At 43.8% G+C, this 14469-nt stretch overlaps 1 protein-coding gene across 5 annotated transcripts in view; it reads right to left on the bottom strand.

The window, feature by feature from the left end:
- Positions 1 to 275: 275 nt before the first annotated feature.
- Positions 276 to 14469, bottom strand: part of cica (capicua transcriptional repressor a) — a 51670-nt gene continuing 37476 nt past the window's right edge. For 2 of the 5 annotated variants that reach the window (XM_084918646.1, XM_084918647.1), the window contains exons 11-21: positions 12709 to 12791; positions 11575 to 12406; positions 11026 to 11168; positions 9810 to 9970; positions 8338 to 8581; positions 6860 to 7148; positions 6531 to 6697; positions 5521 to 5666; positions 4628 to 4779; positions 4134 to 4478; positions 276 to 3453 (exon numbers count right to left, since the gene is read on the bottom strand). In XM_084918646.1, the coding sequence (XP_084774772.1) occupies positions 3191 to 3453; positions 4134 to 4478; positions 4628 to 4779; positions 5521 to 5666; positions 6531 to 6697; positions 6860 to 7148; positions 8338 to 8581; positions 9810 to 9970; positions 11026 to 11168; positions 11575 to 12406; positions 12709 to 12791 (2825 nt within the window). In that variant the 3' untranslated portion in view covers positions 276 to 3190. The remainder of the gene's footprint in view (positions 3454 to 4133; positions 4479 to 4627; positions 4780 to 5520; positions 5667 to 6530; positions 6698 to 6859; positions 7149 to 8337; positions 8582 to 9809; positions 9971 to 11025; positions 11169 to 11574; positions 12407 to 12708; positions 12792 to 14469) is intronic. The other 3 variants (XM_084918649.1, XM_084918648.1, XM_084918650.1) reach the window with 3 other exon arrangements.

Here is a 14469-nt window from a genome sequence, read left to right on the forward strand (position 1 = left end):
ACCAGGTCTCCTTAATTTAACCCAGCTTCTTGCCCAATATGACCTGAATCTCAAAGGCTGCTCTAATCCAATAAGCACTTTCAACACTGATATGCTCGATAAAGGCCAGCCGGAGAAGCACACACTGTATGTTCCAGGGATTTTGGGATTTTGCTGCCATTATGATTTTTGCAGAGATTCATCTCCCACCGACACAGATTCACAAATAAGACACACGACATTATAAAAGACTCAAGAAATGCAGGGACATGAAATAAATGCAAGCACATAAGAGGTTGTGTTAGAACTTTAATATTTTCAATATTTAGTCTTTTTTTGTTGTTTAGAAATATTGCACATGGTCAACATGCCTGCTTATGAGATAACACTCACATCGCTCATCCTAAAATTTCCTTCTCCAAAGTAAGGACAGTTTATTTTTAAGCACAATCATACAGTGTACACGCATACGTGTGTGTATGCACATATGTCTGTGTGGGTGTGTGCACACGTGCATGTGATTGCACATGCATGCAGACAGACACTTTACAGCCCTAACCCCAAAGTAATGTGAATTGATAGTCTTCTTCTTACCTGCATGTATTTATATATATATATATAGATATATATCTACATATCTATATATATAGATATATATATATATATTTCACATATATCCTGAATCAACTGGGTTTGATAACAGTCAAGATGGCAGACAAAATAGTCATGGTGACTATAAAAATACTGTCTCTAGAGTAGAATATAGAATGTAGATACAATGAAAAATATACTATTGATAATGTTGCTGTGTGGTGAAAGAACGAGAGGTTGGTCGTGATAACACGCTACCTGCATGTGCGAAAACATACACACAACACCCAAACACAGACCTAAATGCACATATATGGAAATACCGGTATATATATTTGTTTTTCACACATCCAACTGTATACAGAGAAATTATAGAGATACCCATAATAATAATAACTACCCCCACTCTTCACTCGAGAAGCAAAGAGCCAAAAAGTGCTATTTAAAAATTGTCTTTGACTTTTAGTAAGTTATACTTTCTATCGCTTCAACAAGAACAATAATTGCGTGATTCTTTTTTGTTTTCTTTTATACCATACTTATAGACAACAGCTCATCCCTCTCACTGTCTGACTGGGTTTAATATCTATGGCACAGAGCCTTGCCCCGAAAAAAAAAAAATAACCCACCCATTTAAAAAAAAAAGTCCTATTGCACCATTTGATGGGAAAGGATAAAGTGTCGAGAAGAGAGGGACAAGGGGAGGGCTCCGGAGACTGCCCTCCAGTGCTGGTCTAGGATCCGCTTTCCCTGAACTAACCCTAACCAGAACCATCCTGAGCTACATAGCGCTTGACCCGGGACCAGTGCTTAAGGGCACTTTCAGACAACACTTGAGGGTCGGAGGGAGGAGAGCAGTAAAGGGGGGAGAAGGAGAGAGAGAGGGCTGAGGAGGAAAGCAGGGAAGGAGGAAAAGGGTGATTGATAACATAAGGAACAAGTTATTATTTTTTAACTACTAAAACAATCTCTAAAAACAATACTTTCCTGATTTAACTTGTGGCGGCCCCCAGACGGAGAGGGCCGCACAAATTGTGCAAACACCTGATTTCAACGTTTTACAAAACGACAAACGCCCCTGCTCCCCCGCTTCTGTGTCTGGTGAGAAATCGTAGAGGAAGGGGAGGGAGGGGAGAGACGGGGCACACGCTGATTTTTGTCCCCTTATTTGTCCAGAGTTTTGTTGTTGTTGTTGTTATTATTTTTTTATGCTGGAGAAGAAACACAATAGAGCCACGAGAGAGAAAAACAGGCCACGGTAAAACTGGTTATTTCCACGATAATGAGAGAAAGCAACATCATATCCATGGGGGGGGGGGGGGGGGGGGGGATTCAGAGAAGTTTGGTTCTCGTCATGTTGTCCGTATTCACCGCTATCACGTCTTCCCATCGTTGGAATATGAATCTTGCATCCAGTTTCTCCTTCTTCTGCCCTTTTTCTCCGTGCTCTGTTGGGAGCTGGTCGGTGTCGAGTTTAACGTTGATTCTTCAAAGCCTCACAACCTAAAAGTCTCTTTACATAATCTCTTTATGGTGCCTGTTCGCACAGGTTTTGGGGGTCATGACCCCCGGCAGACATACAGACATATAGATCATCAGCTCCCGCCAGTAAGGACTCAAGTCTTTCATAATGGCAATAAACTGAAGGTGCAAAGATTGGTCACACTACATCACGACTCCTGCCTTCTTGTTTTTATTTGTTTGTTTTGTTTTTCTTTTCAGGAGCGAATAAAATTTCATGCTTTCAGTTTCTCTTCTCACTACAATCAGTAAAAACTGTGCAGGCCGATGGCTTGGTCAGACCAAGGGGCGGGGGTGGTGGTGTTTGACTGTGTTTGTGTACTCACGCTGTACGGACGCGTGTTCGTGTGTGTGTGTGTACTGTGTATGTGTGTGTGCTGTCTGTCTTGCAGCATCGAGGGGCTGTGGAATATCAGTGGAGGTCGTTGGGGTTGTGTTTTTATGTCCTGACCACTGTGCTGAGGAGTGGGAGGACGAGAAAGAGGTCAAGTCAATGGCATCTGAGGGCTGGCTGGCTGGCAACAGCAAACTGCATCTGCACAATAAGTGACAAAGTGCCTTTGTGTGTCGTGGTCCTTGGTAGCAACTCCTGGGGGCTGCCAACCAAGAGTAACAGTCTGATTGTTAAGCGTGTATGTGTGTTTCTGTGGGATCATGTGCATGCTGGAGATTACATATGCACCAGGGCTGGTGTGTGTGTCTGTATGCATGTGTGTGTTTGCCAGAGAGATAGAGTTTGTGTGTCAAACTACAAACTACTGTACAAATGTGCTGAGAGCAGACCCGGGCAAAAGGGTTAACTAAAGACATTCTGGATACTTGGAAAATAAACAGCGAAAACAATACAAGAAGCACTTGACTCATCGTGACTTGCATGTGATTTGACCATATTTGAGGCTTTTTGATTTTTTTTTTTAAAGGTCTGATTAGATGATCCAAGCGCGCCTTGAGTAGTTTGAATTATTTGTGACCACATTCCACATTTCTGCCCAGGTCTGATGGAGATTAGCGCCAGTAGATAGGACCTCACTGGTTAACGCACTCCTCTCTCTCCCTCTTTGTCTTTCCTCCATTCTTCTGCTCCGTCGCCCTCTCTAGCTTACGATCCCTCGCTTTTCGGCTCCTCGGGGCTCCGCCCTTTGTCTCCCTGCTGCTCCAACCCTGCATCCTCCCGGGTTGATTGAGTAAAAGAGGAGCTGTGGGAAGAGGCGGGGCTGGCTTCGGCCAACGCTCCGGGCTCGAGGGCTCCTGGCGTGGCCGTCTGCATGATCTTTTGACGGACTTCACGGATTTTCAGCTGCAGGCACACCTTGTTGGGAAACGTGTCTGAGTAGCGTGCCTGGAAGGCAGCTGTGGCCTGAGCTGGAGAGAGGAGAGTGAGAAGGAAATTATGTTTATGTCATTTTTGCACTTTGAAAGCCCCTCAATTCTCTTCGTCACAGACTGCTGCTTTTCTCACTCATCATTGTATCTTTTATAAAAAAGTGGGAAGGTCTACCTCCACAACCTTGTTGTGACATTTAAATACTATACCAAAGTCCATTCACAGGACATTTTAACATTAGCTAGACCTCTGATACACACATTAAAATGCTCTGCTGCCTGCGAATGGGACGAGCTAAGAAATAAGAAAATGTATGAAGCTACATTTTCTTATTTCATTACAGCGTTTTAAAGGATTATATTTATTTGGACTGTAATTTATCTGATTATTCTGAAGTCTGGTGTATTCGGTGTATTTCTTTGTATTAAGTGTCTGTACTGTGTTGTCTGTGTTTTTGTAAACATCTTTCTTGAAAAAATAGCAATGGAAACTCCCACTTAAATAAATAATTAAATAATAATTTGAAAAATGCAAATTCTTCTTTCCTTGCCTCAGTCTGACAGTGATTTTTCTTTTTAAGTTGTTGGTGGAAGCACACAGCTGTGACATATTTTCATCATTACTGCTTTTGTTATTAACAGGTTTGCACTACATAATGATTCTAGCTTTAGTTTGTTGCTTCTCCTGTGACGTCATGTGTTATCTACTGTCAGCTTACCTGAGGGGAAGAAGCCATGGTCATGAAACAGCTGCATGACGAGGGCCCGACGCTGATCCAGTGTTCTGCGCAGAGACGAGTACGAAACCCTGTCCAATTCTCCTGGGGGAACCTCGCCTTCTGGACCTGGTTTCACAGAAAGGTCCATCAGACCAGCGTCAGGCCATCTCGGCATCTCTCGATAGGGTGTAGGTGCCGTACACGTCATACCTGCTCTGTCAAAGGTAAAGATGTCTCCCTCACACTTGGCGGCGCTCTTGGGGGTGTTGGGCTCTGAGCTGCAGCTGGACAGGCGACGAGTCTTTCTCCTCGGGGAGCTCGGGTCTTCCCCAGTCAGCTCAAGGTCTGGAGGGAGACGGACGTGTGAGGAATAATGAAAGGCAAGCAAAGGAAAAGAGGAAGAACAGAGACTTTGAATGTGGAGATTTTGTTCCACAGGATATCAGTTGTTCAGATCTAAAGTTTGGAGTCATCTCTGAATTTCTGACTCGTACCCGTGGAGTTGCGTCTCTTCTTGCGGTAGCTGGTCAGGATTGCTCTCGGTGAGGTGGCCAGACTCTGCAGAGTGGGCGAGGGAAGGACCTCCTCTGGGTTAAACTCTGGCAGCTCAGCAAAGCGTTCCTCAAAGTACATCTCTGAGAGGAGCCTGCACACACAAACACAGTCCAGTTGTGCGGTGGTTCAAGTATCAAGGGACGACTTCTGAATGTATTCGCATTCCTTAAGGCCGAGTTCTGCCGTGACTTTCTCGCCTCTGCGGCTTCCATGCTACTTTCCTACCATCTAAATAAAGAACATCAAGAGTAAGCACTCTGCCCACTCACATTCAGTAAACAGAGTTTCCACCATAATCTTAGAAAGTTGGAGGTTTGGCCGTGCACTAAAAACAGACCTGGATGCCACTACGCTTTAAAACGAGTGCTCATTAATAAAGTCAACAAATGGAGTCCTGTCCAGGGTGCTGCTATTTTCCCTTCAAGCTGCCAAAATTACATAAGATTCATTCCTGTTGTATGCGCTCTCTCAGCTTGAAAATATGTAAACTGTTAAAATGAAAGGAAGTCTTTTTATTTTTTTATTTTTACCAAGACCAGAAAGCCAGAAAGAGCTGGCAGACTTGGCTTATTTTTCTCTGATTTGGCAACGATTCTATGAAACTTCAGTCTGACCACGGCGAGAGCAGATCTGGACTTTAATAAAAGCTTTTCTTGCAGCCAAAGATGGAATCTGGCTTCATTATAATGCATACTTACCTGTTTCACATCAGTTTATACAGTCCGAATCTGAGGTTGCTTAAACCAACAAACCCACACAGTTGTAGAAAATATAAGAAGTAACGTTAGAATCTCAGGAGTCCTCTGACATAAAGGTTTATCAGCCCACTTACTTGTCATGAGAGTCAGGCGTCTTTTTGAGTGGCGGGGGCCGAAACTTGGTCTTCTTTGAGGAAGAGGGAGGATCTCTTTCTGCAGGTGGAGGAGGAGGGGGGTCCAAACCTGAGGGTAGTGGTGGAGGTGGGGAACGAGGTCCAGCCTGGGAACAGAGTGCGAGGTTTTCATCTGTTAAAGGTTGCACTGTTTGTGTGGTTGTTTCTGAGGACATGAGGAGCTTTTTAAACTCTCCTGTGAACGCAGAATTATTTTGGCCAATAATTGTAATAATTGGAATAACTTAAGGTTTAAAGTTCAAGGAACTTTAAACGTAACTCGAATAAAAAAATAAAAAGGTTTGATGTGTGGATGCCTTGTGTGGGCAAGCAGAGGTCTCTGTTGGCTCACACCTCCACTGCAGGATGTCTGTGGTGGAGGACGGGGGGCAGGATGACAGAGGAGAGCTGCTGGAATTAGACTGCATGACGGACACTTGATGCAATTCAGAGACAAAAGCAGCTGCAACAGTTTTGATTCTCTCTCAGGCTCAAATGTCGAAACATTTTACTTCCTCTAAGTGAATGGCTTACAGACACTCCCAATGCACACTGAAGGGTGAGCCAAAATCTCAAGGCGCATCTGTCTATATGTTGTTTGAAATATCACCAGTCCTCCTTTTAATTTTATAGTGGTAGATGAAGGCAACATCTGGAGCTGGCATTACCTTTTAGGACGGGGAACTCGGTTCATGGGAGAAAAGTGAAATGTAAAAAATGATCACTTTATCTCGACTACCATGATTTGATCTGTGGTTGTTCAAAAATCTCTTAATTGTATTTCAAAATTGTGATTTGTTGTGAAAACCTCCAAAATCACTTCACACAAGTTCTGTGAAAAAATATCGTTCACAGATATTTTTTGATTTGATTCTGATTCACTCGGAGAAACATATGGTAAACAGATAAAAACTTCAGATATAAAAAGTATTATTATAGTATGAGTGAAGGCCCCATGCGGCTTTGTTCACCTCTTTGCTGCTGTTGCCCGCGCTGAGCTCCTCTCTCTCCGTCTCTCTGCCTCGCTTCTTTTCACAGCTCTCTCGCTCATCGTCCATCTCACTTTGTCTCTCTCTCTCATATCCATCCCTCAAATTTTCTTCTTTGATGCACAAAGTGGTGTCCTCCTCTTTTTTCACTAAAACACAAAATAGATCATTTTTACCAAATTACTTATCCAAAAAAAAAGTTGCACATTGCTGTAATTTTCCTTTAGAAGTGGACGTCTGATGAAGCCCACACTACACTATAAGATAAGTACAAATAAATCCACCAGTGTTCTAAATCAGTGGACCGTTACCTGCGATGATGCTGCTTGTACAGGTGCCCATCGAGGAGCTGGTGACACAGCTCGACAACCCCTGAGCGTCACTCTGAGCATCCAGCTGGCTCTCGTGCTTCACCTCCACCTCTGTTCCCATGCCAGGGTGAGGGGTCGCCACCGCTGAACCCTGCAGCCCTACAGCGAGCGGAGAGGGAGGGTTCGCCACATCCAGAGCTGGAGCCGCCCCTGCAGGCGGCACAGGCGTCACTGAGACCACACCAGTGGGCAGAGCAACGGGTGGTGCAGGGTAGATGGCAGTTAGTACCTGAAGAAGGAAACAGGAAACCAGGCATGTCAGCGGGTGAAATAGACTGAAGTGAACAACAACAGTGTTTGAAAAGACACTCCACCCGATACTTCCAAAAACAGGTCTGACCCCTCCCTGCACCGGGTCTTTGCTGGAGTCCCGTGAACTCCTGGACATTGGCAACGATACTTTTGGGATCTGTATGTCCAGCTTGTTTTGATGCTTGATCGGGAAGATTTTGTGGACTGTGCCAGAACACGAGATTTCCCAGCAGACCATCACATTGTAACCAGATGATCTAATTCACTTCACTTGTCAGTGGGCTTAGTGTTGAGGCTGATTCCTGTGTGTTTGTTTTGTTTTGTGCTCGGATGACATTTAACTATTTCATATTCCACTGGCGAGTGAGGAAAACTAGTCTGTAGTGTGTGCTTTAAAAAGGAAAACCAAAACATAGCAGTGACTTCGACTGCAACACAAAGTGGTATAAGTAAGCTACAGCCTCGAGTTACAGAAGTACTTTTTTTTATTAGCATTTTAATAAAATAAATTAGTAATTACTTAAGTTGGGTTAATATAGTTATTTTTACTTTATTTCTGTGTTGCTTGCCAGATGGCAGCAGGTTGGACAGTTTCTTTTTTTGGTTCACTGATCCCAGTGATGTTGTGATGTTTTGGGTGGGTTTATTCACCCGCTGAGCCTTTTGGTCTTTGGAAATCCACATCTCATACTGGTTCGTGATGTTTCCAGTTAGAATAAGGCCTCTCTTTCTCTAAAATCAACAGCCACGTCCAAATGTGGGATTAATGATTGTGGTAACTTAGACTTTGCCGAGAGAGATGGTGGCAATTCATCCAAAACAGGGGCTACAAAGCCTACAGTGTGCATCTTGTTCTCTATGCACCACACTGAGTAATTATTGATTTTCCTCTCTAATATGAATTCTAATTATTGCATTCAATGATGACGACATGTCTGAGAATGCAGTCATGGATATAGAGTACAAACAGGAGGGCGTTACCACCCTGAACTCCTTCAGCAGGCGAGACAGTCACTTTGAACTGTCTGGGGTCTGTTTTAGAAGTCTGGTACTTAAACATGTACATGAAGACTGCTTTTGTAATTGTTTTCACATCTTTATTATTACTTTCTCTCACACACCTCTACACTGCAGTGATATTTGATACTGTGCAAATCTCTTTTTACCTGACGACCGGTGGTGCCCGCTGTCTGTCCCGGAGAGCTCTGTGATTGACAGCTTAGAGGCTGAGCTGGGGCGAGTAGCGGAGGCTGACCAACGACTGGCTGAACCAGGGTTTGTGGAGCTGGGGCGATGGCAGTGAAGCCCAGGGTTGCCAGAGAAGACTGGAGATATGCAGGACCAGGGGGTTGTGGACCCTGCTGGTGCGTTGCCGTGGTGACACCTGGACCTGACTGAACATACGTGATCCTGGACGAGAAAAAAGCCATATCAGTAGTGACCAGAAAAAATACATAAAATAATAATAAAATGATTAGTGTACGTAAAAGATGGTCGTAGCCACCGGCATCATGGTCCTAATTTGTCGGTTTTGTGTTTTCTAGTTCCTTCTGCGTTATCTGACTTTGACTTCATGTTTGCCAGTGAGTAATCGGCCTATTTTACTCTGAAAGTTAGGTTAGTCATGTGTTTTAATGCAATCTAACTTCCTGCCTTTGTTACTTTTCCCTCCTTTCCTGATTGTCTGACTTGCCTTTCTTAACTGCTTTCACCTTTGCTTTGTTACCCAGTCAGCCCTCCGTGTATATTTAATGTGTCTGTTTTTTGTCAGACTGTGTTCATGCCCTCTTATCCTGCCTCTCCCATGCTGTTTTTTAGCCCTGTTATTGTTTTACAAGACAAGCGAGTGGAGAGCTAAGTAATTAGATAACGCTAGCAAGCCTGAATAGACAGTTGCATCCATGAACTGTATGGTTGCAATGCACAGACACATATTTGCTAACAGACTAACAGCATACTAGAATTTAACTCACCAAAGCTAACTCACACAGTCTGTTAGTATAATTAATTGCACAGCAAACCATGTGATGTGTTGCATAAATGCATTAAAATTCTCCAGAAGGCTCTAAAATTGGATCAGTTAGCTGCTTGCTGTCTCATTAGTTGTATCGTTAGTTGTGTAGTTACATAACTTAAGACACTAACAGTACTTAAAACGTATGTCAAAATTCATCCCCTGTACAGTCTGTATGAAGACAATATTTATTTGCAGCTGGATCAGATAAATATTGGGTTTGTTTTAGCAAATATGGTTTAAATGTTGGGTGTAAATTTGTTTACTGTCTATAAAATACTCAGTCATGATTCCAGCTTTAAAGAAACTTTCAGAAACTTCTCCGTATGTAGCAGTTGTCTTTTGCAAAGTGTAAGGCTTTTTATAGTTGGTGTCATAGTTCACATGGCTGCAAGGGATAATGGAGAATTAAATCGTGCTCAAAGTGTTGACTTTCTTTATCTGCATTTGCTGCACATTAAGCGATGGCATGACCCAGCTAAAATCAATATCTGACAGCATCTTTTAAAGTTGTTGAACTCCAGTGTCTCTGAGTCCTTTCTGACCAGCTCGCTCATTAGTCCAGTAAAGTTTAGTCAGGGCACGTTTTGCTTGTCTTTCAGGTGTTAGGCCTGTGTTACTGACCTAGTGGGTGGAGAGGTCAGGAGAACGGTCTGTGGGGGCGCAGCACCGGGAGTCATCACCGTTGCCATGGAAACAGGATAGGGGCTCCCAGGATGTACTGTTGCTGCACCGCTAGGGTGGACGTTGGTCTGCACAACAGGCATGGAAGCGATCTGGATGATCTGGAGTGGGGGAATCAGAAAAACACCACTAATTCCTCACCAGGTTTCAGTTTTTTAGAGAACAGGTTTCATATTTTATCATCTGTCATGTATCCAGTATTTAAAAGCTATAAACATACAATCTATTTTCATGGTTGTGAGAAATCAAAAGAATTAAAGCTGGGTTTCTGAGCCTACAGCCTATAATAACATCTCAAGCAGACCTTTGAGCTCGAAAAACAAAGAAAGCAATGGCGTACATGTAATTCGCCCTCAGTTCGGGTCACGGTGTGAAAGCACAATTACTAAACTTTTCTGTTCTTGTGAGAAAGTTTAATTCCTTCCTAAGAATTAGAAACAAAGCTGGAGTCCACAAATGTGACAGCCCCCTCACTAATGTTAACGACCATCATCTAATTAAAAAGCTTATAGAGATCTGTCAAAAGAGTCGATATCTTTATATGCTCATCATAGAGATAAAATAGCTTCTTTCAGACGGTGCATGAACTGACTCAGTATAAGATAAAAGTTGTCTTGTAAATAAAGTCCAAGAAAGAAACATGGAGATGGAAATCAGCATAATAGGTCCCCTGATTAATGATACAAATTGGGTGTCCTTGAGCACCGAAAGAGATATTATAAAAAGGAGACATGGCATTCAAATGATTCTGATTTGAAAAATACCCTATGTGAGAAGTCTGCAACACAAAGAGGGCTGAAGTAAGAGGTAGAAGTTTCACTTTCAGAGGAAAGAAAGCTTTTTAAAACCTCATTTTGTAGCAAATTTAGCACTCTGACATCAGATATGACTGATGATTCTACACGTGGAGTTTTTCTGATCTTTTAATTTAAATAACGCTCAACACAACTTCACAAATAAGAGTAAAAGGCTGCTTGTAATGTGTGAATCTAATTTTCTTACTTAGAAAGAAAATTTTGCTCCAAATCAGATGAGTAAAACACGTGTGAACGTCCTCGTGTCATCTGCTTTGTTGTTGCCTCACTCGGGTTTTAACGTCGCTGCTGCTCTGAGCCACCGGGCTGGCAGGTATTTATCTCTGACACCGTGTTCTTACCTTGTTTCCTGTCGCAGGGCCGTTCTGCACGGGAAGAGGCGGAGCCACCAGGGAAATGGAAGGATGAGGAGGAGTAGACCCGGTTCTCACTGTTGCCATGGGAACCAACATCTTGCTCTGCAAGACTGGCGACTGGGTTTGGACTGATTAGTGAGAAGCAGGGAGAGAGAGAGAAAGAATTAAATCACTCAGCGTGAGGAACAGATGAATCGAGTCAAAAGAGGGGAGGTGAAGACATCAGAGGAGCGGCGGTGGGTGGAGACACGCTGAGACGGAGGGAACATTTCAGCTACAGATGCTACTGAAATTCCTTGCTGATAACAAGGTGGAATGACGTCCTGTTGCTTCTTATGAACAGAGAGTGATTAGGACGTGGGCGGGCGGCGGGCACTCATAACTCATGTCAATCATGTATCTCCCGTTTATGTAAGCCAATCAAATCTACTGTAGTGAAGGGAAGAGCAGCAGAAAGAAAAATCAAAGAAAGACATTTTTACTTTTTTTTGCCATTTTTTTTCTCTCTCAGCCAATCGTTGCTCTCTGTCTCACCTCTAGTCCCGGGGCTGACTCTGATTCCCGCCCCCGAGTGCACGCCATTGGCCAGGGCGGCATTTGCGGGCAGGGAGAGGATTTGCTGGTGAGTGAGTTGAGGGGAGGAGGGGCTCTCGGTGGGCAGGATGTACTGCGCCTGTCCCGGGGTCGTGGGGCAGGCGGGAGGTGTGAGAGAAGAGGTGGTGGCAGCAGTGGGGTGGAGCTGGAGGACAGGTAGGGGGCTTTGGATGTGTAGGGAGAGGAGCTCCACTGCTTGAGCGGGTCCCAGACCTAGGCTAGTGAGCAGGCTGCTGCCTCCTACAGGGGTTACACTGACTGGACCAGGGGAGGAGGACGACAGGTACCCACCCCCTGCTGTGATCGGCAGCTGCTGAGCACCTCCACCCCCAATCAGGAGAGTGGCCTTCTTGTCCTGTGGCAGGGTGCTGAGGGTGATGGCTCCTTCCACCGGCTTGCTGGCGATGGGGATGGGCGTGCTGGCGATGGGGCGCACAACGTTAGTCACCACCGTGGGGGCCATGCGGACGCCGGCCGGGGTCAAACTCTGCTGGGCCAGCGGTGGAGGAGGCTGGGCGATGGAGAGAGAGGAGACACCCTGCCCACCTCCTCCATTTCCTTCTCCTCCACCCGCTGCCGCTTGCTCTGTCTTTAGGGCTCCCTCGCTCTCATCCTCTCCTCCATCTGCACCTCTCTTTCTCTTCTTCTCTGACCCGTCTTCAGGACCTCCTCCGTTACCGCCACCGTTCCCTTTAGCCGAGGAGGAGTCGGAGTGAATGATGGAGGGAGAGGAGGAGGGGAGAGAGGAGCGAGCCACAGGCTGGAAGCCATGCTGGAGGGAAGAGAGAAGCACAGAGATCAAAGGGGGAAAGTTAATATGTGAAGTTCTTCTCAACTTACAGTAACTTTGAAAAGTCTGTGGGTTTTTAATGCTCGATGGGAATAAAGAAATGCAGAAAAAGGCTTAAAATAAAGCACCAACAATATGATGCTAATTTAACGCTGATGACTCAGAATCACTTTCGATCAAACAGAAAGAGCTTTGTGCTAAATTTCAAACTTTACAGACTCCAAGAACAAGTCAAATAAGACAAACACATGTTGAATGAACATCTCTTTAAACCCTGCACGTACCTGTCCATCTGGTTCATCCTCATCGCTGTCTGTCACCCTCTCTTTACACTTGAGGTCGATGGAGCCTTCAGGACATGAATCTTCTGAGGGTGAAATATCACACAACCCCTTTTATTATTAGAATAATTATTCTTTATTCACCTACAAAACATTTTATCAATTTCATTGATCTCTTTCTTATTTACTCTCTTCAAAAAATATCGGCACAAGTGCACAAAACACACACAGCATACTTCAAACCTTTCATGGGTTTAGATTTTGTTTGGATGTTTGCGAGTGGTAGACACATTGAGTCTCATGTGTCAGAACATTTAGAGCATCCAGCGATTTAAGGCTTTTTCATGAATTTTTGGCTGAAATGTCTTTATTACAGTTTATAACAGTTGAAAATAGAACAGAGGCTCTGAGGATTTCTGATTTCTTTATTCCTGTTTTATTTCACATACACCTGCTGAATCCACACACGCAGGCACGATTCACTACTCTGCCTTCTTTTGGGTCTTTTGTTAATTGTGCTTATGTCACGTATTCACCTCAGTGATGAATGAATTCTTTCTATTCTAAGTCAGGTCTTTTTTCCTTTTCCTTTCCTTTATGTTCCCTGTTTCGATTTAACTGATACTCTTTCTTCTATTTCAAAGTGTGTCATATTTCCTTGTCTTTGTCTCCTGTTTTGTCCATGTGTCAATCTCCTTCTTTCTTCTTATTTCCTGTTTTATTTTGGTGATGACGTTCTCTTTGCATATTGTTCCTTTGTGATTGCTGCCCCGCCCTCATTAGTTTCATCTGTATTCAGTTGTGTCCACTCAGTCCTGTGTATATACCCACTGTATTCTTGTCTCTCCACTCTCAGCTTTCAGTTTTTCTCAGTATTATCCATACACTGTAAAAAAGATGGCGCTAACGTCACTTCAGAAGTGAAGCTTCAACCCTGCATTCTTTCTAATGACCAGCAGGGGGTGACGCCTCTGGTTCCAGTTATATAGAAGTCCGTGTGAAAACGGCCTTTGCTGTAAACACTTTCGTTCCCACACTCATCACACCAAAACGGTGGGATTTCACCAACCAGTGGGTGACATCATGGTGGCTACATCCATTTTTTAATGCTATTTATGGTTTTTCCTTCTATGTGTCTGCTTTAAATTTCTGCTTTTATTGTGAAATACTGGACCTAACTGGACTCTTCTAAGTATTTATCAGCCATTTAAACCTTGCCTTTTGTTTATTAATCTTGCCTCAGTTTCCTGCATTTGCATGCTCTCTCCTGCAGATCCTTAATACCACGTGTTTGTGTGCGTGACAGGGATATTTACTTGTGTCACAAAAGATCTAGTAGCTGCGTGAGCTCACAGAGGAAGATTAATGACGAAGAAAGAGACCTGCCCTGTCAGAGACATTGTTATACTTATGAGTCACGTCATTATTATTATTTTTTTTAACAACAAGAGTCTTCAGCTTCCTACTGGGTGTAGTGAAACACACATGTTTATAATAGTGAAAAGGAAGTATCCTGTAGGTTGACTGGAAAATCTACACCTATGACTATGAATTGATTTCTTCTGTAGAGCAAATGAGACAAAGGTTGTTAAGGCTGCCTGCAGACTTTCACAGCTACACTGGGAATTATGTGCTGTTGTGGTCGTGATATTTTAAGACTAGCAATTAGCAGCTGAAGTGTTAGGGCTGCATGACAGAGACACTTTTTTTTCAAGCATTAGGTATTTGCTGACAGAGTCACACTGAGTAAGAAAACAGAAGTTT

Source organism: Perissodus microlepis, chromosome 22 (assembly GCF_051167445.1).
Source record: "Perissodus microlepis isolate ML-2025 ecotype Zambia chromosome 22, ASM5116744v1, whole genome shotgun sequence".
Classification (NCBI taxonomy): domain Eukaryota; kingdom Metazoa; phylum Chordata; class Actinopteri; order Cichliformes; family Cichlidae; genus Perissodus; species Perissodus microlepis.